The 25,918-nt window shown below is 40.9% G+C and overlaps 1 protein-coding gene across 2 annotated transcripts in view; it reads left to right on the forward strand.

The window, feature by feature from the left end:
• Nucleotides 1–25,918, forward strand: part of dtwd2 (DTW domain containing 2) — a 119,910-nt gene that overhangs the window by 10,317 nt on the left and 83,675 nt on the right. The window contains exon 1 of one of the 2 annotated variants that reach the window (XM_059644681.1): nt 16,680–16,780. The exons of the other annotated variant lie outside the window; for it this stretch is intronic. Coding sequence (XP_059500664.1) covers nt 16,770–16,780 — 11 coding nt within the window. The 5' untranslated portion in view covers nt 16,680–16,769. Of the gene's footprint in view, nt 1–16,679; nt 16,781–25,918 lie in introns of those variants that run through there. 2 annotated transcript variants of the gene reach the window in all.

Raw genomic sequence — 25,918 nt, forward strand, 5'->3', positions numbered from 1 at the left:
AAACATTATTCCCCTTTCACAAAATTATGTTGACCCTGTCTGATTGCATTGAACTCATCCAAGTGCCTTGCTATAACTTCTTTACTTATGTCATCCAACATCTTCTCTATGACCAATGTGAAGCTAATTGGCCTGTAGTTTGTAGGTTTCTGTCTATCTCGTTGGAATAAGTGAATTTCATTCACAATGTTACAATCTAGTCCCTGAATCAAGAGAGTTATGAAAAAAAAACAAAACCAATGCATCAACTGTCTTACCAGCCACTTCTTTTAACATTCTAGGATGAAGCCCATGAAGACCTAGGCACTTGGCAATCCACAGCTCCAACAATTTACACAGTATCACTTGTCTCGTGGTTGTGATTTTTCCCGAGTTCTTCCCTCCCTTCCGTTTCCTGACATGTTGCTGCTTTTGGAATATTTTGCGTGTCCTCTATCACAAAGACAGATGCAATTCCTTGTACTCTCCGGCCACATTCGGCTCAGATGCCATTTATAAATCTGCCAATGACACCACCGTAGTGGGTTGGATCTCAAACAACAACAAGATAGCATACAAGGAAGAAATTGTATCAGTGATAATGGGAACTGCAGATGCTGGAGAATCCAAGATAATAAAATGTGAGGCTGGATGAACACAGCAGGCCCAGCAGCATCTCGGGAGCACAAAAGCTGACGTTTCGGGCCTAGACCCTTCATCAGAGAGGGGGATGGGGTGAGGGTTCTGGAATAAATAGGGAGAGAGGGGGAGGCGGACCGAAGATGGAGAGAAAAGAAGATAGGTGGAGAGAGTATAGGTGGGGAGGTAGGGAGGGGATAGGTCAGTCCAGGGAAGACGGACAGGTCAAGGAGGTGGGATGAGGTTAGTAGGTAGGAGATGGAGGTGCGGCTTGGGGTGGGAGGAAGGGATGGGTGAGAGGAAGAACAGGTTAGGGAGACAGAGACAGGTTGGACTGGTTTTGGGATGCAGTGGGTGGAGGGGAAGAGCTGGGCTGGTTGTGTGGTGCAGTGGGGGGAGGGGACGAACTGGGCTGGTTTAGGGATGCAGTGGGGGAAGGGGAGATTTTGAAGCTGGTGAAGTCCACATTGATACCATTGGGCTGCAGGGTTCCCAAGCGGAATATGAGTTGCTGTTCCTGGAACCTTCTGGTGGCATCATTGTGGCACTGCAGGAGGCCCGTGATGGACATGTCATCTAAAGAATGGGAGGGGGAGTGGAAAAGGTTTGCGACTGGGAGGTGCAGTCGTTTATTGCGAACCGAGCGGAGGTGTTCTGCAAAGCGGTCCCCCAAGCCTGTTCTTCCTCTCACCCATCCCTTCCTCCCACCCCAAGCCGCACCTCCATCTCCTACCTACTAACCTCATCCCACCTCCTTGACCTGTCCGTCTTCCCTGGACTGACCTATCCCCTCCCTACCTCCCCACCTATACTCTCCTCTCCACCAATCTTCTTTTCTCTCCATCTTCAGTCCGCCTCCCCCTCTCTCCCTATTTATTCCAGAACCCTCACCCCATCCCCCTCTCTGATGAAGGGTCTAGGCCCGAAACGTCAGCTTTTGTGCTCCCGAGATGCTGCTGGGCCTGCTGTGTTCATCCAGCCTCACATTTTATTATCTAGCTTACAAGGAAGAGACAGCTTAGTGGCGTGGTGTAAAGACAACAATCTCTCTCTCTCTCTCTCAATATCAGCAAAATAAAGGAGCTAGCCATCAACTTCAGCAAGCAAAGTGGAGGACATGCCCCTGCCCGTATCAATGGTGCTGAGGTGAAGATGGTCGAGAGCTACAAGTTCCTCAGAGTTCCTCAGAGTATATATCACCAATGATCTATCCTCATCCATCCACATTGATACAGTATTCAAGCAAGCACAGCAATATGTCTACTTCCTCAAAAGGCATGGGAAACTTGGCATGTCTGGAATGATTGTTACCAATTATTATAGAAAGCATCCTATCTGGATACATCATCACAATGTTCTGTTGCAACTCCTGAGCTCAATGCTGTAAGAAATTACAGAGTTGTAATCACAACAAACAGCCTTCCTTCCATTGACTCGATCTACACTTCCCACTGCCATGGGAAACAGACAGCTTAATTAAAGACCCCTCCCACCCTGTTTACACTGTCTTCCACCTTCTTCCATCAGGTAGAAGATACAAAAGTTTGAAAACACGTACTAACACATTTTAAGATCAGCTTCTTCCCTGTTGTAGTCAGACTTATGAATGAACCTGTTATGTATGAGAGTTGAGATAATAAAATGTGAGGCTGGATGAACACAGCAGGCCAAGCAGCATCTCAGGAGCACCAAAGCTGATGTTTCGGGCCTAGACCCTTCATCAGAGTGCTCCTGAGATGCTGCTTGGCCTGCTGTGTTCATCCAGCCTCACGTTTTATTATCTTGGAATTCTCCAGCATCTGCAGTTCCCATTATCTATGTATGAGAGTTGATCTTTCTTTGCACCTTCTCTGTAGCTGTAAAGCTATGTTCTGCATTCCATTTGATTACCCTAATGTACTTCTGTTTGGTAGCACTCGAAACAATAATTTTCACTGTATCTCGGTACATGTGACAATAATAAATCAAACAGTATCAATACCTGTTTAATTCAATTGCCCTTCATTTTACATATCTATCTCATTAACAACACCAGGTCTAATATAGCCTGCTCTCTGGTTAGCCCCAGAACTGTTTTAAGAAACTATCCTTAAAAATATCCTGTGAACTCCTAGGCTATTTTTGTCTATCTGACATTTCCAGTCACGGTGTAATTAAAATCTCATGTAATTATCACCATATCTTTCACTCTAATTATTCCTTTAAGTTCCACCTTACTATAGAGATACTAAAGGGGAGCATGTACACCACTCCATAAATGACTTCCTGCCTTTATCATTTCTCATTTCTACTTAACTTATTTCCATGCTTAACATTCCAAAACCAAGATCACCCTTCCATATCACTACTATCATTAACTAACAGAACCACCTGCCACCTTTTGCTAGTTTCCTGTCATTCCTAAATGACCTGCACCTTTCAAGATTCAGATACCAATCCTTGTTATCCCACAGCTCTGCCTCTCTAATGGCTTATTCATTTCTATTTGCACTCTGTTATTTTTTGTTTGGAATGTTACCTGCATTTTATATTATGCTTTTACTCTCTTTGTAAATTCTACTTTTATTTGTTGGTTCACTCTTAGATTCTTCCTCTTTATTCCTTCCTGTTATGGTCTGGTTATCATTTTCCATATTAACACATTTGTCTTTGGTCTTGATTTGACTCTGATTTGCCACATCTTCCCGTAGTTGATCCCTTGCCCTCACTGTTCTATTTAAAATCTTTTCTATTTTCTCCTGGTTGGCAAGAATATTGGCCCCGGCATGTTTCAGGTAGACACCACCGCATTAGTACAGCAATGACCCTATAAATTGAGTAGCTGCACGTTTAGAACATAGAACATAGAACAGTACAGCACAGAACAGGCCCTTCAGCCCACAATGTTGTGCCGACCATTGATCCTCATGTATGCACCCTCAAATTTCTGTGACCATATGCATGTCCAGCAGTCTCTTAAATGTTCCCAATGACCTTGCTTCCACAACTGCTGCTGGCAACGCATTCCATGCTCTCACAACTCTCTGTGTAAAGAACCCGCCTCTGACATCCCCTCTATACTTTCCTCCAACCAGCTTAAAACTATGACCCCTCGTGTTAGCCATTTCTGCCCTGGGAAATAGTCTCTGGCTATCAACTCTATCTATGCCTCTCATTATCTTGTATACCTCAATTAGGTCCCCTCTCCTTCTCCTTTTCTCCAATGAAAAGAGACCGAGCTCGGTCAACCTCTCTTCATAAGATAAGCCCTCCAGTCCAGGCAGCATCCTGGTAAACCTCCTCTGAACCCTCTCCAAAGCATCCACATCTTTCCTATAATAGGGCAACCAGAACTGGACGCAGTATTCCAAGTGCGGTCTAACCAAAGTTTGTGCCACCATTCCAGTATTCTGTGTCAACATGCTGATCATTGAATTGCTTTGCTCGTGTGCCTCGGAAGCCTGCACAGCCATTGATAAAATGAAATGGAATGCTGATTCCCCAGTAGCGGCATCAATGCCCACAAACCTACTTCTTTCCCACCAGTCTTGTCCCATGCTGGGGCCAGTATTCTTGCCGGATTCATAATTAAGGAAGTAGACAAGATTTTAAACAGAACACTGAGGATAAGGAATTAAGGTGTAGAGCTGGATGAACACAGCAGACCAAGCAGCATCAGAGGAGCAGAAAGGCTGACATTTCGGGCCTAGACCCTTCTTCAGAAGGCCCGAAACATCTGCCTTTCTGCTCCTCTGATGCTGCTTGGCCTGCTGTGTTCATCCAGCTCTACACCTTGTTATTTCGGATTTTCCAGCATCTGCAATTCCTACGATCACCGAGGACAAGGAATCAACTTTAGGAAGATGTGCCAAATCAAAGAGTTGAATCAAGACCAAAGACAAACATGTTAGCACGGAAAACTGAGCAGACTGTAACAGAAAAGAATAAAGAGTACGGATCTAAGAGAACCAATAAATAAAACAAAGACATAATATAATATGAAAGACCCTGTATCTGAATGCAAATACCATTCAAAACAAATAAAATTGAACTGAGAGTACAAATAGAAATGAATAATTATGTTCTGGTAACCAATAGAGAGAGAGACAGGTATGAGAGGGGTAGTTTTGTGGGGAACCAGTGTTGCTACTGGGGGAATCAATGCCCCCCAAACCACCTTCTCTCGAACCAATCTTTGATCGCTGCATTTGTCTCTGATCTGATACGACATATGCCAATTTGCATTGACTGGTAATAATGTGGATTTTATGCTGTTTGAGGTTCTGCTTAATTTAGAAGAATGAGAGGTGATCTTATTTGAAATGTCCGTGATCCTGCGAGTCCTTTGTGGTGTAGATGCTGTGAGGACATTACCTCTTCTGGAAGAGACCAGAATGCAAGGACAGAGTTCAAGAATTTAAGTCTCCCTTTTGTGACCAAAATTAAGAGAATAATTTCTCAGTGTAATCTTTTTCCCCAGAAAACACTAGACGCTAGGTCATTGAATTTATCCAAGGCAAGACTGATCTATGTTTCAAATCTCGGGAGCCCAGAATTATGTGGGGCAGGTGAGACAGCGGAGCTCATACTGCAAACAGACCAGCCATGATCCTCTTGAATAGTGCAGCAGGCCTAAAGCACCGAGTAGCACTTCTCCTAATGCCCTATTTCCGACCATAAACATGACCCTGAGCTTTCTGGTTTTCATTTCAGATTTAAAGCATCACTTTTGTATTCTCATCACCTCATCTCTTTCCTCATCTTACAACCACAAACTTCTATTCACACATAACATTTTTATTCTGAAGCAAATTGCACATGATCCCTTAGTAGCAAAATAAATGATTCAGTCTCAACGAATTCAAGCCTGAGGTTGAAACACACATTCCATCTCAGAACAATGATAAAAATTTCTCAATTTCAGTAGCAAAGTAGACCACTGAATATCTGAGTTCTTCACACTGCTGTGATCCCAGCTGATGTTATTACTGGACAAGTCAGATCCCTGACTGAAATCTGGGTTGATAGCTTGTATTTGTTTCTTTTTGTCTTTGACAATGTGGTTTTTCACTGAAACATGAGCACACAATTCTCCAGATTCAGCTTTAAAAATACGACATTAATATTGAGCACTCATGTGCTGAAGTGATCCATCTTCAAAACAAAAATTAAAAAGATATAAATTTTTGTGTTCAATAGCCTTTTAGAAAGAATCTAAAATATCTCCATTTTAATTTGCACACTGAATTCTATTCGCTGAGTATGGTGTCTCAGTCAGAAACTTCAGTACTGTGGTTCTGTTCTGTTGTACTGGTCCACTACATTCACATGGTGGTGCTGTGGTGAACTGCTTTACATCATGATCAGAATCTGAACCCTTGAATACAACACCACCCTGCTGAAAGGGGTTATCATTGCAGAAGCTTATCATAGCTTTGAGTTTTGACATTTGTTATATGAAGAAAACTTTGAAACACTGGAATCTTTTGACTGTGGAATCTGACATTGTCTAATTGTGTGGCATGATATTTAAATGTTTTATATATTTACAATTTTTTTATGTACGTCTTCAGTCTGCTCCGAAAGACTGTTTACAATACAAGGCAATTTACTTCACAGCAGCCTGAACAGATCCTTTTTCTTTTGAACAATCCAGATGACTAATGTAAGGTGAACAATATATTGTACGTTCTGGGATTAAGATTTAAAAATAGAGGCAGATGGGATGTGAGTCAGTTTTACACAGGAAAGGCAATCATTTGAAACAGTGATCTAAATTAGTTCAAAGAAAACATGTGACTGTTTCATGTGTGTGGGAGAACCCCAATAGTGTTAATGGCTGGAATGTTTATATTTCTGAGTTTACAACAGTCCAGAAAGCCAGCAGATGTGTGTTTCTCCGTAGAAAGGACAATAAACATGTGCATGCAAAAGTATATGACTCATGACAATTGAGGATGATATCAGAAGACATACAGAGAGCTAACACACTGTGTGACAATCGCATTAATGTTGTTAAAGCAGCATTTGGCTAGTGTTAAGTAATTCTTCCCTGAGTGTTCTTCCACCTCTGTGGTCCATCTGTTGTCTGAAGAAGATAGCTGCCTGACAAGCACTGCCATCTGATGTTATTGCCCTCCCCAACTCCAAGCACTTGGTGATACCATATTTCTCCACCCTGTGTGAATCATCCATTTGAGCCCGTCTAGTCAGTGGACATGGGACAATTACTCATGATGTCAGAATAACTATTGTCTCCTCGCCCAATCACAGTTTGAGGTCAGCTACAATATTGTGAGAACAGACTCTTCTATTTTTCCTCAAAACCTGGGCAATTGGGCTTTGGTGTCTGGAGGTTTTTAAACCTTTATCTTTAGGTTGCCTTTTGTTTGTTAGAATTCATTCTGTTGGAAAAAGTAGATAGTTGCTGTTGTAGAGGTTTTATAAAATATTTATAAAGTATCTGCTCAGAACACATTAGAAAACACTGCAAGAAAGGGTTTTAAAGCAGACTGTAATTTCCAACAGTTCCATGGATACTGATTGCAGTCAACAAGTACTCATTGTCAGTGGGTACTGCTCAGGACACCACAATTGAGCTCATCCAATCCTTTGTCGTCAACTCTGCTTTATTTTTATTTTTTCATGACATATCTGCATAGATGTCTGCATATCTTATCAAATTATCCTTGAACTGAATGGCTTGGTAGGCTATTTTCAGAGGCAAGCATCAAACATATTGCTCTGGCAGCACATATCAGTCAAATCAGATAAGGCTGTCAGATTTCCTTCCCCAAAGGACAGTGATGAGCTGGGCATGATTCTGGGCACGATTCTGGACACAATCTTTGACTTATCGCATCTTTCCAAATTTGACTCCTTTCCCCACTATTCAGTTAAAATCCTCTCTACTTCCTTAATTATAAGGCTGGCAAGAATTCTTACCCATGCATGATTAAGACAGAGGCTGTTTTATCAGTATAGATCCCACTTTCCTCCGTGCTGTTGCTAGTGCCTCCAAATCCACTTCTCCCACATCACTTTAATTCTGAGTCACTTTGAGCCATGCATGTGTCTCTTTAATCTGATATGATCTATGTCAATTTGCACTTGACTCATAGTAATAATTCAGAGATTATGACCTTTGAGCTTCAGCTTCTTAATTTGCTGCCTAACTCCTCATATTGACTCTGCAGAACATTTTTTGCTGTTCGTTCTGTCTGCCATTTGTACCAACGTGGCCCATCAAGACTGAATCCTCTGCCTCTCAATGCAAGTTTCTTTCCAGCTTTAAGTAGATGACTTGAAACCTGGCTCTTGCTCAGCAGGAAAGCTGTCTGTACCTGGTGCTCTCTGCTGCAGAGAACTGTGTCAATCCCTCTGCCCTTACCGTCCCCTTTGTTCATTTCTGTTTCCTTTACTTGATTGGCTTCCTATTCCAAGCTGCCATGGTCAATTAGCTCATCAATCTAGCAATCGGATTCCCATCTAAACAAGCTGAAGCAATGTCCATTCTTGCTCGTCAGTGTAAAGGCTGGTCCCCATAAGTGCTTTGCTTGCAGTCATACCCTCCTAACCCCGAACACTGAGCAAATCATATACTCTTTTTCTAAAAGTTGTGACTGCGTCACACTCTGTGTAGTTTTGCCTGCAATCCAGCTACTCTGATCTAAAGCTGCTTGAACTTCAAGCACTTAATGCAGACGTATTTACCCTGTGCCAAACTGGCATCCAGGAACATGATGCAGCTGTGACACATCTGGCCAGCTTTAATGTGATCAAATTCACTACTTAATTGTGCAATTACACACGTACATATGCTTTTTTAAAAATTTTATTCAACTTACTGGCAGATGTCATACTATTTTGAACCTTGGTCACGTACCAAATACTCACCAAATAATTAATTAATGTTTCCGGCTGCAGAATAAGAATCAAATCCTAGAGGCTGAAAAACTGGAAAAGCAAAACAAAGGAGCACCACGTTCTCTTCTTCCCTAATTTCTTTAATCGCCCAACTCTTAGCACTCCATTGTACTTCGCACAAAGTTGGCTTATTTTATAAATATTTTATAATCAATTTGTACAGATATGCTATGACATTCCTCTGAAGCAAACTTGAACACTGATCCGGTTGTAGAGCAACCGTTTTCTTCTGCTACTTTCACTAATTAGGTCCAACAGCTCATCCAGAGAAAACCTTGTTAAAGTTTGGAACTTGAGAATTTGAAGCTTAATTTCTATAGTTTAACTTCAGTTATATGCTAACTATGAATAAAATTAGATCTGTACAAAAAGATTGACCCTCTTACCCACCAATTTCCAGCATTCAGTCCCAGTGATATCTAATAATCACATCCTTTATAAAAATTAAAGTGGTTTCCCAACTACTGACATCAGGCTAATGGGGCTATAACACTCGTCTCCTCATTCCCTCCTTTCATAAACAGGGAGATAATATCGAAGGAACTGTTGCAAAATTAATTTCTTTCAGCTTTCACGAGCCACTTGGATTTTAAATATTTCAGGGAGGCTTCATGGATCTTTCCGTAAGAAGCCAAAAACAAAGTTCTTACTTAACATCACTTCCATATCTCTCTTTCTGATTATAAATGATTCTGTCTCTATCTGTAACAGATACATATTTCTCTTAGCTAATATTTTCCTTTCTATATACCCATGGAAGCTTTTGCAATCCATGTTGTCCATGTTTTGCATTCACATTCCATTCCCTAAATACAATCCAAGTCTTCTCTTTCAGACCTTCTAATATATATTTCCATTCCACCATAACCATCTTCCTTCTCTTACCTTTGTAATTGCCCTTGTTTAGATTTAAGACCTAAGTTTCAGATTAAACGACATCCTTCTTTCAAATTTAATGGAAAATCTATTTTACTATTGTCATTCTTCCCTTATGGTTCCTTTACAACGCGATTATTAATGAGTCCTTTCTCTTGCTTAATACTCTAATCTAAAATAGTCCGCTCTCCAGTAGGTTTCTCAACATATTACCCAAGAAAACTGTCTCAAACAAATTCCAGGAATTTCTACTCCAGAGCATTGGTGCTTGGTTGATTTTACCCACTCTGTGTGGAGTAAGTCACCTATGATTACTGTATTCCCCTTGCTACACGTCTCATTTCTTGATTTATGCCATCATTATCACAAATATTTGCTGTCCTTTGTTTCTCGGCTCCGACCACTCAAATTGCCCTTCCAATTGGCAATCCTCTCTCACTAATACACAGATGCCATCCCTTATTATCAGCACTATCGCACTTCCTTTTCCTCCTCACTGCTCTTTCTGAAATGTTATATGTGCTTTGATATTAATTTCCCAGTCTTGCCCATCCTTCATCCATATCTCCATAATAGCAGTTAAAAAAGCCTTTTACTTCAACTGCCACCATCAATTCAGCTATCTTATTGCAAATGCTGCGTGCACTCAGATGCAGAATCAAAAGATCTCTCTCATTGATGCAATTCTGTAATTCGACCTTGATTGATTCTGGGAATTGTTTCGGCTGCTTTCTACTTCCCATAAGTAGTTTTGTTTTTATTCTGTTTAAGTTCTTCCCCCAGTCTGCATCCCCTGTCAAGCCATGTTAAATTCCCTTGTACTCCCACCTCCTACCGTTAACACTATCTAACACCCCTAAAAGGGTATTAGCCCCAATTCTACTAACGTGACGCCTGTCCTCCTCCAAACTGCCCTAGAAATGCCTTCACAGTCTGTATAGAACATTGAACATTACAGCGCAGTGCAGGCCCTTCGGCCCTCGATGTTGTGCCGACCTGTTAAGCCAAACTGAAGCCCATCTAACCTACACGATTCCATTATTATCCATATGTTTATCCAATGACGACTTAAATGCCCTTAAACTTGGCGAGCTATCCAATCCTCTTACAAAATTCTCCAGCCAGTGGTTCATTCATTTAGTCTCGTTATTTCAGTTCTCATTGGCTATGATTGGGAAATGTTACTGAAAGCAATGCCAATGGGTAAACAATGGCAAACATTTGAAAACCTAATGTGTAAACTACAAGACTTGTTTATTCCTGTCTGACGCTAGAGTGCAAAGAGAGCAGTGGCCAAACCATGGCTTATGAAGGAAGTTAGAGATGGTATTAGATGCAAAAGAAGAGATGCACAAATTGGCAATCAGACTTGAGGATTGGGAACCATTTGGAAGCAGCAAAGAGGATCAGGGGATTGATTAAGAAGGGGTAAATAAAGTATGAGAGTAAACTTGCCAGAAACATAAGAACTGACTGTAAAAGTTTTTAATGAGGATATAAAGAGAAAAAAGATTGGTGAAAACTCATGTAGGTCCCTTTATAGTAAGAAATAGGGGAATTTAGAATGGGAACAAAGAAATCCCTGAATGAACTAAATTCATACTTCGCTTCTATCTTCATAAGGGAGGACACAAATGACATACTAGAAATGATGGGGAATGTAGGGCTTCGTGAGAGTGAGGAACTGAAGAAAATTTGTAAATGTAGTGAAATAACGTTGGAGAAATTGGTGGGATTGAAGGCTGCTGAATCCCCAAGGCTAATAAGATACATCCCAGAGTACTTAAGGAAGTGGTCATAGAAATATTAGATACAACAGTTATCTTCCAAGTTTCTTTCAACTCTGGAACAATTCATACAGATTTGGAGGGTGGCTAATGTAGAATCATAGTCATAAAGGTGTACAGCACGGAAACAGACCCTTTGGTCCAACTCTTCCAGGCCAACCAAATATCCTGAATTAATCTGGTCCCATTTGCCAGCATTTGGCTAATATCTCTCTTAAACCCTTTATATTCATATCCATCTGATGCCTTTTAAATAATGTAATTGTACCAGCCTCCTCCACTTCCTCTGGTAGCTCATTCCATACACACACCACCCTCGATGTGAAAAGGCTTCCCCTTAGGTCCCTTTCAAATCTTTCATCTCTCACCTTGAACCTATGCTGTCTAGTTTTGGAGTCCTTCACCCCAGTAACCACACTGTTTAAATATGGAAGTAGAGAAAAAGTGGGATTACAAACCCCAGAGTCTGATTTTGGTTGAGGGTAAGTTGCTAGAGTGCACTATCAAGGATTTTATACCAGAACACTTAAGAAACAGTACAATCATCACTGATAGCATGAATGTACAAAAGAGAAATCATTCTTGATAAAACTGCTGGAATTCTTTGGGAATGTATCTAGTAGATCAAGGGGAGCCGGTGGGATTTGGTCTATTAGGACTTTCATTAGGCTTTTGATAGAGATCCAAATCAGAAATTCTGTGCAAAACAGAAGTGAATGGGCTTGGAGATATTGAGATATCTATTGAGATGGATAGTAAATTGGTTCGCAGACAGGAAACAAGGACTATGAATCAATGTTTTCTTTTTCTGAATGGCAAGCAATGGGGTATCACAAGGATCAGTGCTGGCTCCCTAACTGTTCACAACATATGTAATGATTTACAAGAAGGAGCTAAATGTAATATCTCAAAATTTCCAAATGACACAAAGTTGGATGGAAGCATGAACTGAGAGGCATATTCACGGATGTTGCAGTGTAATTTATACAGGCTGAGTAGGTGGGCAAATGCATGGTAGATGCAGTGTAATGTGGATAAATTGATTTATCCACCATGTACCAAAAATTGTAAAAGCAATGAACATAAACAAAGACCCCTGCCCCCAGCCCTGATCCATCGAGCAGAAGGTATAAAAGTTCATATACAGGTACAAACGGATTCAAGATCAGCTTCCCTGCTGTTATCAGGCTTTTGAATGGACATTTTTTAATGTTAATAGTGGTCTCCCTCTGCACCTTCTCAGCAGCTGTAACACTATCTTGTACCCTGTTCTTTTACCCTAATGCACTTGGATAGTACAATCTGCCTGCCTACTACAGTAATAACTCAAAACAAATCAAATGGGAAGATGTTATTATTTGGCTGTAAATTAAGAAAGATGAATGTTCAACGATCCCTGGGTGTTTTCATATACCAGTCGCATGCCCACAGGTACATCAGGCCATAAAGAAGGCAAACTGTATGTTGGCGTTCATAGAGAAAGGATTCAAGTACAGAAACAAGGATGTCTTGTTGCAGTTATACAGGGCATTGATGAGATCATACCTAGAGTATTGTGTGCACTTTTTGCAGGTAGTGCAATTGTAATTGTATTCACTGGAGCTTAGAAGTGTGAGACCAGTCTCATAAAACCTCAAAATTCTAACAGGCCTAAGGTAAATGCAGAAAGGATGTTTCTGATGGTTGAGGAGTCCAAAATCAGGGGTCATAGTTAAAAGATAAGGGGCAAACCTTTTAGGACTGAGATAAGGAGACATTTCTTCACCTAGACAGTGGTAAATCTGTGGAATTCAGTACCACAAAAAGTGGTTAAGGCCAAAATAAGGAGGTGGTAGATATACCTCTTATAGCTCAAGGGATCAAGGGATATGGAGTAGGAGGATGATGATGTGGTATTAAACTCAATCATTAGCTGTGATCATATTGAATAGCTGAACAGGCTCAAGAGGTCGAATGGCTGTGTTTTATTAGCATGTAGTATGGGGAATAATCCTCACATTACTGTCTTTAGAGGTCCTATTTTATAGTCTCATTGCTAGTTCCCTAAATTCTACATTCAGCACTTTATTGCTGTCTGTAGCTAGGTTGTTGGTACCAATGTGGACCATGACCTCTGCAGTCTTTTTTTCAGAGGATGTAGTCACTCTGTGACATCCTTGACCCTGGTACCAGGAAAGCAACATATTATCTGGATTTAATTCAACTGTCACAAAACACCTGTCTTTTGCCATAACCAACTGATCACCTGACCACTCTTGCTGTTCCAGTCTTCCTGTGAACTTGAACCACTTATGGTGGCACAAGATTGGGTCTTCCAACAATCCTCTGAGAATCATCACCCTCACTGGTATCTGGAGAGAAAATCTGTTCAGTGAATGAAATAGATGAAGGCGTCACCTGCACTTCCTGCATATCTGCATGCTCTTAATCAGTGGGGTGACCACTTTGGTGAATGTGATATCCTCATAGATGTTAGCTATGGACCAATATTGACTGAAACCTCCAATCATGTTCTAAAACTGAAGCTCAAATTTTTGAAGCTGGAGATGCTTCCCAGACATGTGGAGTATCAATGACTGCCCATGTTGCACAGGATGGTCATTCCACACACCAAGTTATCCTGCTATGCCTTATGCTTACTTTAAAACTATTCACTTTAAATTGGAGACTAGAAAGCTCAAGTAAAATTACTCACCATGCAGCTGCAGTCAATCCAGCTCTTTACAAACAGACACATATTGGGTACTCAGCAACTGGATTTGCTGTGATCTGATAAATTTCATCAAAAGTTGATGTGCAGTGATTCCCAGCTGATGTCTGTGAGAGGCCTGCACAATTTTCAGGTAAGAGAAAACCTCCAACCTTGGTCCCAGTTTGTATCTTCCTGCTCCATATTGTTTCTAGTCAGGTCTCACTCCACAACATGCAGTGAAGGAAAGCATAAAGGAACCCCAGGAAAAGTGAAGTACATGAAAAAGTAAGCAAATTGCCATTGGTTTCTTTTTGTACTAATGAGAAAGGACGATGGTTCTGGGTGTTGGAGGTCAGTTAGCAATCCCAGGACATTACAGCAGTAGTTTCTTTGGGTGGTATCCCAAGTCCCAATCATATTTAGTTGCTTCATCATAAGGTTAGAAGTAGGATGTTTGCTGATAATTTGCATAGTGTTCAAAACTACTTTAAAACACTTTCACACTGAAGCAAGATAACAAAGTGTGAAGCTGGATGAACACAGCAGGCCAAGCAGCATCTCAGGAGCATCAGAGAGGGGGATGGGGAGAGGGTTCTGAAATAAACAGAGAGAGAGGGGGAGGTGGACTGAAGATGGATAGAGGAGAAGATAGCTGGAGAGGAGACTATGGGTGGGGAGGTGGGGAGGGGATAGGTCAGTCCGGGGAGGACGGACAGGTCAAGGAGGCAGGATGAGGTTAGTAGGTGGGAAATGGAGGTGCGGCTTGAGGTGCGAGGAGGGGATAGGTGAGAGGAAGAACAGGTTAGGGAGGCGGTGATGAGCTGGGCTGGTTTTGGGATGCAGTGGGGCGAGGGGAGATTTTGAAGCTTGTGAAGTCCACATTGTTACCATTGGGCTGCAGGGTTCCCAAGCAGAATTTGAGTGGCTGTTCCTGCAACCTTCAGGTGGCATCATTGTGGCACTGCAGGAAGCCCAGGATGGACATGTCGTCTAAGAAATGGGAGGGGGAGTTGAAATGGTTCGCGACTGGGAGGTGCAGTTGTTTATTGTGAACCAAGCAGAGGTGTTCTGCAAAGCGGTCCCCAAGCCTTCACTTGGTTTCCCCAATGTAGAGGAAGCCACAACAGGTACAGTGGATACAGTATACCACATTTTGCAGATGTGCAGGTGAACATCTGCTTGATATGGAAAGTCATCTTGGTGCCCGGGATGGGGGTGAGGGAGGAGGTGTGGGGGCAAGTGTAGCACTTCCTGTGGTTACAGGGGAAGGTGCCGGGTGTGGTGGGGTTGGAGGGGAGCGTGGAGCAGACAAGGGAGTCACAATGAGAGTGGTCTCTCCGGAAGGCCGACAAGGGTGGGGATGGAAAAATGTCTTGGGTGGTGTGTTTGGATTACAGGTGGCAGAAGTGTCGGAGGATGATACGTTGTATGCGGAGGTTGGTGGGGTGGTATGTGAGGACTAGGGGGATTCTCTTTGGGTGGTTATTGCGGGGGCGGGGTTAGAGGGATGTGTTGCGGCAAATGTAGGAGACCCGGTCAAGGGCGTTCTTGACCACGGCGGGGGGAAATTGCAGTCCTTGAAGAACGTGGACATCTGGGATGTGCAGGAGTGGAATGCATCATCCTGGGAGCAGATGTGGCAGAGGCGAAGGAATTGGGAATAGGGGATGGAATTTTTGCAGGAGGGTTGGTGGGTGGAGGTGTATTACCTAGAGTGGAGGCATCCACTCCCGCACATCCCAGATGTCAGCTTTTGTGCTCCTAAAACGCTGCTTGGCCTGCTGTGTTCATCCAGCTTCATGCTTTGTTATCTTGGATTCTCCAGCATCTGCAGTTCCCGTTACCTCTGTTCACACTGAAGCAATTTGTATTCATGCGTAACAAAACCTGACTTCAGTGCAGGAACTCAATATCACTGAACCCCAACCAACTTCCAAATATTCACTTCAATTGCAAATGTACAGATCTTAGAAAATTTTATCAGATTTACTCTGCTGCTAGTCTCACTATGAGTGTACGAAATTGAGGACAGTCATTAAGCTTGATGCTAAGTGTGATCCTTGCTTCACTTGGGCAATTTTGAAATCTTACTTATAGGATTGAAATATTGGAGAAATTTAATCACTTGGTGAAACTGTGAGGTTACTTGTTATTTGCCCTGGATATCTGAATTCAGTTGATTCTGATTGTTATTTTTAATTAATGACACCATGTATGACAATTGAGTTTCATTTTTGTAAAGTAATCTCCCAGGTTAAAAAGATTTAATTTACGCAATGACTTTGGCATCTCTATTCTAGCTCTGAAATAATGAGCCTGAATGGTTTAAGTTTCAACATCTTTGAGGTTTTCTGAGAAACAACAATGGCAAACAGCTCGGTCATTGAGAATATATCTGCTTGCCTATGACTGATTAGAGCATGTCATAATGGCAGTCACAGCTGGTGCAGATCAAGTAATACCGTAATCCAATCTTTTTAATTAAACTCATGTCAGGTTTGTTTTGATCAATATCTTCTTTGCAATAATTAGCATTTGCTGGCACATTCAAGGGAATATCCTGATGGCCAATCACGGAATTGTCGTAAAAATTGTCATAAAAGCCTCGGCATCATTTTGGTGTCTAGCTGAAATGAAATCAGCTCCTATTTTATTGGTTGTGGTTTGTACACAACTCCCCCATAAGTCTTTCCTGCAAAAGCAGCAGAGGTCTTATGGCTGTCAATTAGCTGTCACTTTGCTTGAGAAGGCACAGTGGGGCCTCTTTTTGTGCTCTTTGTTTTCAGCTGGTGGTTCTCCCAGGGAGTTCCAAAACCTCTGCATTACTCAGTTCCCAGTGTGGCGACTTTAAAAGCCTGGATTATTCTGGACCAACTAACTGGAATGAAACGATGAAAAGCATGTACTAAACCTTATTAATTTGCACTGCTGATAAGATAACATCATAACTGGCAGATCCATATTCAGATATTTTACCATTTAAAAATATAGTGATGTTTGTTATTTCTGATATACAAAGTCTGGATAAATATAAAGCAGCAACAGTTTTTTTTTGACCAAACATCTGGCTGTAACTATTTTTACATATTCTGGTGTAGCAGAGGAATTTGTAAATTGTTATTTTTCTGTGTGACTGCATGAAATTAGTATTTTTAGTACATTCAGAGCTGCAACTAACATTGTGGATATCTATCTACCTTAAAGCAGGTATTTCAAATTGGTTATTGCAAATTATAATAGTTTGGTCTTCGAGTGCTCTGTCTTCAAGTGTTGTAAATTTTTCTCTTTTGGTATGAACAAGAAGTGCAGTCCTGTAGGATATACAGATGTTGTAGTAAGATTTTAAAATTGCAGAGGATGAAAGCAGAGGTTTGCAGGTGGTGCAGTCTCACTGTGCGTTGAGAGTATGTTCAGGATCATGACCTTCTACGTCAGAAGGAAAATAATCAAATATTTGTGCTACAGTAGCTCTGTTCTTCAGCTTGAAGTGAAATCAGATGCTTGAATCAAATTAAGTACTTGTTTCAGAGTTTTTGTTATCTTTGAATGAGCATGCTCGCAGAATCTTGTTCTATATATCCAATACTACAGTACTTTTATGAACAACAATATTCATGATTTTTTCATCATAGGCAGAATGTTGCAACTGCTATGAGTACTCCTGTAAACATTTTAATTTAAACTGCTGATGTAAAAATTCTAATAGATTGTTTGATACTTAGGGACTGGCTGAATTTGCTTTGACTTCTGAAAATATTTCTACTCCTGAAATGTTGATTCATGCTGAGTTCTATGGATTATGCTCACTGTCAGATTAGTTCTCCATTGTAATACAATAGTTGTTCTTCGTGTGTGACTGAAGACAGTGGATTTTCATGGCTATTTGACCGTAAAGTGAAGCATCAGAACCAAACCTTCACTTGTCCTCCTCTTATGTTCACATGTTTTCAGGGGTTTTTTTAAAGTGAGGCTTAATCAAAAGCAGTGAAGAACCATGACGTTGCTTGACATATTTTTCCCTTCCCTAACTGCTTGGAAAATACCAATGGAGCTTTGATCCATGTGGTTCAGTATGATACCACATTATGTGATATTTTAACGGCTAAGCCCTATGACAATATTTTCACACCTCATAATGTTTGGATGGAATGGGCAATAACATTTGCTTTAGACTTCAGGAAAGCAATGGCAGCCAACAGATAAACTGGATGTGATAGCTTCAAATGACCTAACGGCCTGGCTCTATTATGATCATCTGTTCTTAGAGAAATGAGATGCCTGAGATTTTTAACATGAAAATTAATTAAGTTGTAAACGTCTGCCTGTGACTGATGGTTGCCAGCTCTCACTGGTAATTAAGTTGTGCCTGAAATGAGAGGTTATCTGGTTTAACTGTAAGAAACACTTCAAATGTTTTAATCAAATTAGATTTGGAGGGAAAGTGAGGAGCGCATGACAACCTTTTATAAATTTCTATGCTGTCCCTTTTGCTTTATTATTTATGAAATATTCCTAGGATCCTCAAATGTTTTTGCCATAAAGAATAAAATTATAATTTAACCTTTTTTGAGGTAATAACCTCAAGTGGAGAGTTTTTTTTTCAATAAAATCTATAAATAATATTTTGATGACAGACAATGAAAGAGGAAGCTCTCTTGTGACTTTTACAATATTTCTTAAGGTGAACTAATCCAAGTAGAAAATAAGTTATAACCATTGCACACATCCAGCCTTTTTTCTTACAATTGTGTCCTTTTTACCCAAATGCCCAAAACAGCTCAACCTTTCAGATTCTTCACAATCAGTCTTTATATGTGGAAAATAATCCTAGTACAAATTCAGTAGAATTACTAAAAAATCAGTGATGCTTCACATTTACACGGCAGTAATGCAAATAATATTTGCAATGACCTGTTCTGACAAGATGCACTCTAATTCTCCACTGTACCTTATTAGGCTGTTCAACTTTGATGTGCATTCTCATCTTCCATAATATTTTTGTGTGATACAAAATGTGAGTAAACAAGACTTAGGGAAAGAGGCAATGACAATTCCCTCGGGGCCGGTAATGTTTGAAATTATGAAGTACTGTTTTCTAAATGTTTTAATCACAGATGGTTAAAACGTAACCCTCTTTTCACGGAAAAAGTGGATAGTTTAATTATGGTCACGGCAGCCCTTCATTTTACCCGAGGTTTCTTCACCTCTACCACTTGATTTGTTGATGTGCTTTTTGGCATTGAGTGAAATATTTTCTGTACCATATTAATTAAAATTCAAAATATCAATTCATCCACCAAAGGAAATGTTATTCTACTTGCAGCACTACAATTTAATTATCTCCCAAATCGCAGTATTAAAACAGTGGTCTCAATTTACACTGTAGAGCAAACCCTCAGTGTTTGATTTTCATTTTTGACAAGATAATTTTGATGTGTGGTGACAATACTATGGTGTAATGCTGCAGCAGGATTGTGGAGCATGTCCAATGAACATTATGTTATTCTGCGGACAGAAGATTGCACCTACGATTTCTGACAATGTTGCTTTGAGACCTACATGTTAAACAAAAGTACACTCCCAATGTGAAGGAAGGAAAGCAGATGAAAATAGCTCTCCTCCACGGCACCATATGGTCCAAGACATAAAGAAGCCAAGAGTTCAGCAGTTCCTGTCACGGATTTTAACCTACATAAAAGCTGAAAAAAATGAGATAGGAGAAAATATCCTGGATGTGGAATTCATTTGAATGTATTTGGGACAATTTCTTAGGCCAGCACGTTAAAGCACCAACCTACAAATAGGCTATATTGGACCTGGTTTTGACAAATGTGATAGGATTACTTACTGAGATAACACGGTGTAAAGCTGGATGAACACAGCAGGCCATGCACCATCAGAGGAGCAGGAAAGCTTGACGTTTCGGATTGGGACCGAAACCTTTCTGAAGAAGGGTCCCAACCCCTATATGGGGTAACGTATTGACATGGATAGCATATTGGCTGGCTAACAGGAAGCAGAGAATCAAAATAAATGGGATTTTGACATGCTGACAAGATATTAGGCGTGCTTAGACAAAAGGAGCAGTTTTGGGGCCTCAACTGTCTGCAATTTCTATATATGATTTTGAAGTGATTAAAGGTGTGGTAGCTAAACTTGCTGATGACACCAAGATAGATGGGAAATGAGTTGTGAAGTGAACGTGGTGGCTCAGTGTTTCACAATGCTGTTTCCCAATCGCAGAGACCTGCATTTGATTCCACCCTCCTGTGACTGTCTGTGTGGAATTTGCACATTCTTGCTGTGTCTGCTGGGTTTTCTCGGGTGCTCCAGTTTCCTTCCACAATCCCAAGATGTGCCAGTAAGGTTGTTTTGCCATGCTAAATTGCCTATAGCGTAGATGAGCAGGTTTGGTGAATTAGCCATGGGAAATACAGAGTTACAGGGAAAGGGTAGGGGATTGAGTCTGGGTGGGATGTTCTTCATAGGGTTGGTGTGGATCCAATGGGCAAAATGGCCTGCTCCCACACTAGGGAACTTTTGATTCTATAAGCCTACAAAAGGGATAGGTTATGCTGAACTCCATTTGTGAGATTTATGTCCAATGTGGGAAAGTGTTAAGTTATCCATTTTGGCAGAAAGAATATAAAATAGGCATACTATCTAAATGGAGGGAGGTTGCAGAGCTCTGAGGTGCAGAAAGATCTGGGTATGCTAGTGTATGAATCACCAAATTTAATAGACAGGTGCAGCAAGTAATCAGGATACTTGAAAGAATGTTATGTCTTATTGTGAGGTGAATTAAATAACAGTAAGATGGTTATGGTTCACTTATACAGGGTACTGGTAAGACCACACCTGGAGCACTGTGTAGTAGTTGTCACCATAGTTACAGAAGAATGTTCACGGGTTGGAAGCAGGTCACATGAACTAATTAGACTAATACCTGGAACAAGTGGATTGCCTAATGCAGAAAGGTGAGATGAGCCAGGCACATATCCTCTGGAGTTGAGCATAGTCAGACACAAGTTGAAACATCAAAGAACCTCTGGGAATTTGGCCAGGTGGATGTGGAAAGGATCCACAAGAATCCTCTTGTTGATGAATCTAGAACAAGGGGTCTCAGAGGCGCCCCTTTAAAACAGATAAGAAAACATTTTCAGGGGACTGCAAATCTTTGGATGCCCTTTCTCAAGAGATAGTGAGTGCACAATCACTAAATATTTTAAGGCAGATGCAGATTGAATGTTTCACCTCCCAGGGCCATCAAGAAAATCAGGGATATGCGGAAATGTAGTGTTGCAGTTAAAAACAAATCAACCATGATCTTATTGAGTGGTCGAGTAGGCCTGGAGGGCTGAGTGTAAGTCAGATGGAAAAGTAGAGGTGGACATTAATGCACCATAGAGTATGTTGGACCATATTAAGTAGAAGCTCCTACATCATAGGCTCAGTTCCTTTTTGCTCAATTAGATGAACTTAGTAGCAATTATGTGGGTGTGCTACAGTTCATTGTCATGTGCACTCAAAAGAATGCAGTGAAAAGTTTGTAATGTTGTGTCTTGCAGCCATCTTAGGGGCAGAATACCTAGATATGGATGTGTTGAATGTTCTCACAAACAGAAATAGTTACAAAAAGAAGTTATCATGGGAATAGTTTAAAAAAATCTAAAATGGCAATAAAAATGACTATAAAGTACTCAAGTTCTAGTCCTTTTCCAACATGAGTCGGTGTATGCCAGGCTTCAGAACATGAGGCCACACTGCTTCCACACACTGACTCCTTCAAGGACTTTCTCTGCTGCCCTCCCTGGGTCCTGGCCCACACGCTCTGCTTCCACTCCCACTGCGGCTGCGACACATTCTGCTGCCACTCCAGCCTTGGTCCACCACCCGGCCCGTGCTCTCTCTGATCCTGTTCCAGTGCTTGGCCCGCAAATCAGCCCATGCTAATTGTGCTGCTTCTCCGAGACTCAGCGCACACGTTGACCCCTACTCGCTCTGCCACCACTCCGGATCTCAGCCTGTGACTCAGCCTGTCCCTCCTCTGTTGCCATTCTGGGACTCAGCCCGTGACCTGACCCGTGCTCATTCTGATCCCGCTCTACTCAGACCGTGAGTCGGCCTGTACTTGCTTAGCCCCGCTCCAGGACTCTGCCCGCCAGCTTCCAACCACGAGTCGTCACCCGTCATCTCTCCTCCATTCTGCAGGGAGGGTAGGGTAGTTTAAGAAGTTAAAAGTTGGTGTGGGAGCGCGGTTTGGGGTGAAGAAGGAAATGCTGCAAAGAGGGGAAGAAAGAAAGGTGAAGGAATTGGCGAGCAGAGGAGCTTCTCTGGAATATCTTATTCTGCTGCCATCTTGCCATCAAGCCTCAGTACCATAAGTCACAGAAATGAAAAAATAAGGGAGGATATTTGTTGCCAAATGTGAAACCTGCTGGAATGTGTACTTTGGTGGCGTTAGAAGAGAGACAACATTTTGCTGCTCTCTGGAGCCTACTTTGCTGTTTACAGTATTGGCAAGGTAACAGATGTTGCTAGCTATCATATGTGAATCTGAATCCCATCATGAATCACTAACTTCAGAATATGGAGCAAGAAGCAGAAACAGAAATATAGCTCTATAAGAAGAATAATTTAATCAACAAAACACTGGTATTTGCTGTGAGTAATTGAACTAAATAAGTTGAATGAACGATTCTGAGTTCAATAATGTTAGATGTCACTCCACTTTCACAGTATATGAAGAAGATTGTTTAGTTTATTTCAGAATATTTAAATTTGTTTATCTTTATTTTACGAGCAAATGCAATCCATCTTCACTAAATGCGGAGACAGTTTGTATCATTTGCATGAACACTGAGTTGATTGCAGGAGCTGTTGTAGTCAGTAGAATATTTGTTGTGTGGATTAAATGCAGGTGAGTCTGTGAGCAGCGACATTACTCTTGGAAATCCAATTTCGGAGGATGACTGATTTTGTCAATTACAGTGGCATTCCTAACCTCTTGAGAATAGTTTGCCTTAAAATTGCAGTTATGCCCTGGTTGCTTCCAGGATGCAGTGCATGGCAAGTTGTCATTTATTTGACTAGACCCATGATTAAACCTCGAGAATAGTGCCATTATGGTTGCCCTATTGTCATTCATTATCTATTTCCTTTCTGTTTCATATTTACCGGATAGCTGTAGAACTCCTGTATTTGGCCATAGTGCTTTTGGAATAGGGAGGATAAGTAAAGGTAAAATGTAATTTCTTCTTTAGTTGCTATCCAGTAATTCCCTGCAGAAAGTTCATACGTAGATTTAGATATATACAGGATCAAATCATTTGTAATATTTCCCAAGTGCAAATAATCCCTCAAACATTGTTTAAAGTGTGCAAAAAATCATAACTTTGTTTTGCTGGTGTACACTAATAAGGCAAAATGACCTGATATGGTGGTTATATGTTCTCAACTGCCAAAGATTGTAAACTGAAGGAATCTAAAGGATAGTTAATGTTTTCACAACTGAAACACATTATTTGTCACACAAACCCACTCGACTTCTGAATTCCGACTATCAACAAGAATGTAACAATATTTGAACTAGAAGCATGATTGTCACTTTGTCAGTTTTGTGCTTTCTCAAATACTGAAAGAGAGCAATCCCTTGAAAAGTGAAACAAAAACAGAAATCGCTGGTGGAATTCAACAGGTCTGGCACCATCTGTGGGGAGAAAGCTGAGTTAATGTTTTGAGTCTGGTGACTTTTCATCATTGCACTTTTACATTGTAAAACAAAATTTGACACAGCCGCATAGGTGATATTTGGGCAGATAGCCAAAAGCTTAATTCAAGGAATGTGCTACAAGTATTGTTTTAAAATTGGAAAGCAATACAGAGGCAAGTTGGAAATGGAATTGCAAATCTGTGGGATTTACAACCTGAAAGTACAGCAACCTGTGGTGGAATGATTAAAATCAGCTGTATTTATATCAAGCCAGAAAACAAAGGGACACGGATATCTCTAAGGGTTGTAGTGTTGGAGCAAATTATGGAAATAGTGATTTGAAAGGCTGTGAAAAGTTTGAGAAGTTGGAGATTTTGAAAATTAAGGTTTTCTTTAATCAGGAGCCAATATAAGAGTTGTATGTGACCAGGGGAATGGCAGCAGAACTTTGGATGGCTTTTAAGTTTATGAAGTATATTGGGAGGCTTTTCAGAATTGTATGGAATAATCAAATCAAGAGGTAAAAATGATATTGAAAGGTTTTGCAATTATGTTAGCAACTTTCATGAGCACCCCAAGCTTGAAATAATTGTTGTAATGTAGCAAAATGGAGGCCAATTTTTGAGCAACAAATGTTCACAAACAACAATGTGGTAACAGCAAGTTTTTTTTGTCATGCTGTTTGGTGGAATAGTATTGACCAGGGCACCCAGGATAGTTGCCCTTTTCTTCAAAATAGTGCCACAGATCTTTTACATCCATCTGAGAGGATGAGCCAGAGCCTTGGTTTAGTATGATGGTGCTTATGTCAGTGTAGTAGTCGTTCAGGCTGCACTGGAGTATCAGTTTAGATCTTTGTATTCAATCACGGGAGCAGGACAAGAAGCCACAGCCTTCTGATTCAAAGATGAAATGTTAACAATTGAGCCACATAAATAAGAGTTTCAGCAGCAGAGGAGCCGAGATACAAAGCGTTAGCTGGTTTTAGAGTATCTGCAGAGTTAGAAACAAATTTAAAATTTTGAGTCCAGAGTCATCCTGTACTCAAAAAATTAAGTCTGTTTTTCTCTCCATAGATGCTGCCAGCCGGACTGCATTTCTTCAGTACTTTGTTTTTGTATCATATTTTTAGCATCTATAATATTTTGTGTTTATTTGCAACATCAGGAAATTGGGTATGATTAAATGGGTGGAAGTTAAGCAGTCTTCGAGCTGCCATGGATGTATTGTTGGAAGCTCATTTTGGGCTCAAAAATGGCATTCAGATTATGGGCAGTTTAGCTCGTTCATAGTCAATTAATAGGGAAAGGGAGCGATAACTGGTTAGGGAGCATGTTAAGTAAATTTATGTTCATCCCCAACTGGATGTTGAATCAACAGTCTTACCATTTAAAACACTAGAAGTGTTGAGAGAAGCAATAGTGAGTTAGAGCTGGGTGTCATCAGTCTGCATGTTGAAATTGACAATGTGGTTTTGAATGTGTTGCTGCAGGAGAGCACGCAGTTGGAAAAAGCGGGTGGGGATGAAGGTGAATTGTGTGATCACCTAAATCTGCGGCTTGTAGACCAAGTGAAAAGGCGAGGAACAACCCTTCATTTTCGACTTAGGGCCATTGCGTTCATGGTCCTCATGTAGTTCAACAACTCCAGACAATGAACTGTGTCTTCCACTTTGAATATTTTACACCACCCCACACCAATCCCAACTGTTGCCCTAATGTCTTGTTTGTATGGGTTTACCCCAAATAGAGCCAATCTTCATGCCTTTAAACACTGATATTTATTCTTCAACTACATACTTTTCCGATGACCATGAACATTACCTTTGCCTGCAGGTCTGGGCACCACTGTCATCTGTTCTATTTATTCTTCCATCACCCACCGCCAAAAAAAAATAACAAAAATCAAAGTCCATGGCCAAAAATCTCATATCTACAGTTTTGAATCTATTTTTAAACAAGGTCTGAAGTCACAAATTTCATCGTTTGCTGGGGTTCTCAGGAACAGAACCTGTGCAGATACAGAGGAATGACTGCATATTCCATCACTTTTCATGAAAACTGGAATGGGCTGGTAGAGTGTTATTGGATTTGAAACATTAGCCCTGTTTTTCTCTCCACAGATCCTGCCAGATCAGAATTTTTCCAGCACTTTCTGTTTTCATTATACCTTTATCGTAGTCACATAGGGTGTTATTTGTCTTTTAATACTGAGGGGGGCAAAACCTGATTGAAAGAATTCAGTCAGAAATTACAGGACACCAGATTATAGTCCAACTGATTTATTATAAATCAAGCTTTCGGAGTGCTGCTCCTCCTTCAGGTGAAG

The sequence above is a fragment of the Stegostoma tigrinum genome, chromosome 3, assembly GCF_030684315.1.
Source record: "Stegostoma tigrinum isolate sSteTig4 chromosome 3, sSteTig4.hap1, whole genome shotgun sequence".
In the NCBI taxonomy this organism is placed as follows: Eukaryota; Metazoa; Chordata; class Chondrichthyes; order Orectolobiformes; family Stegostomatidae; genus Stegostoma; species Stegostoma tigrinum.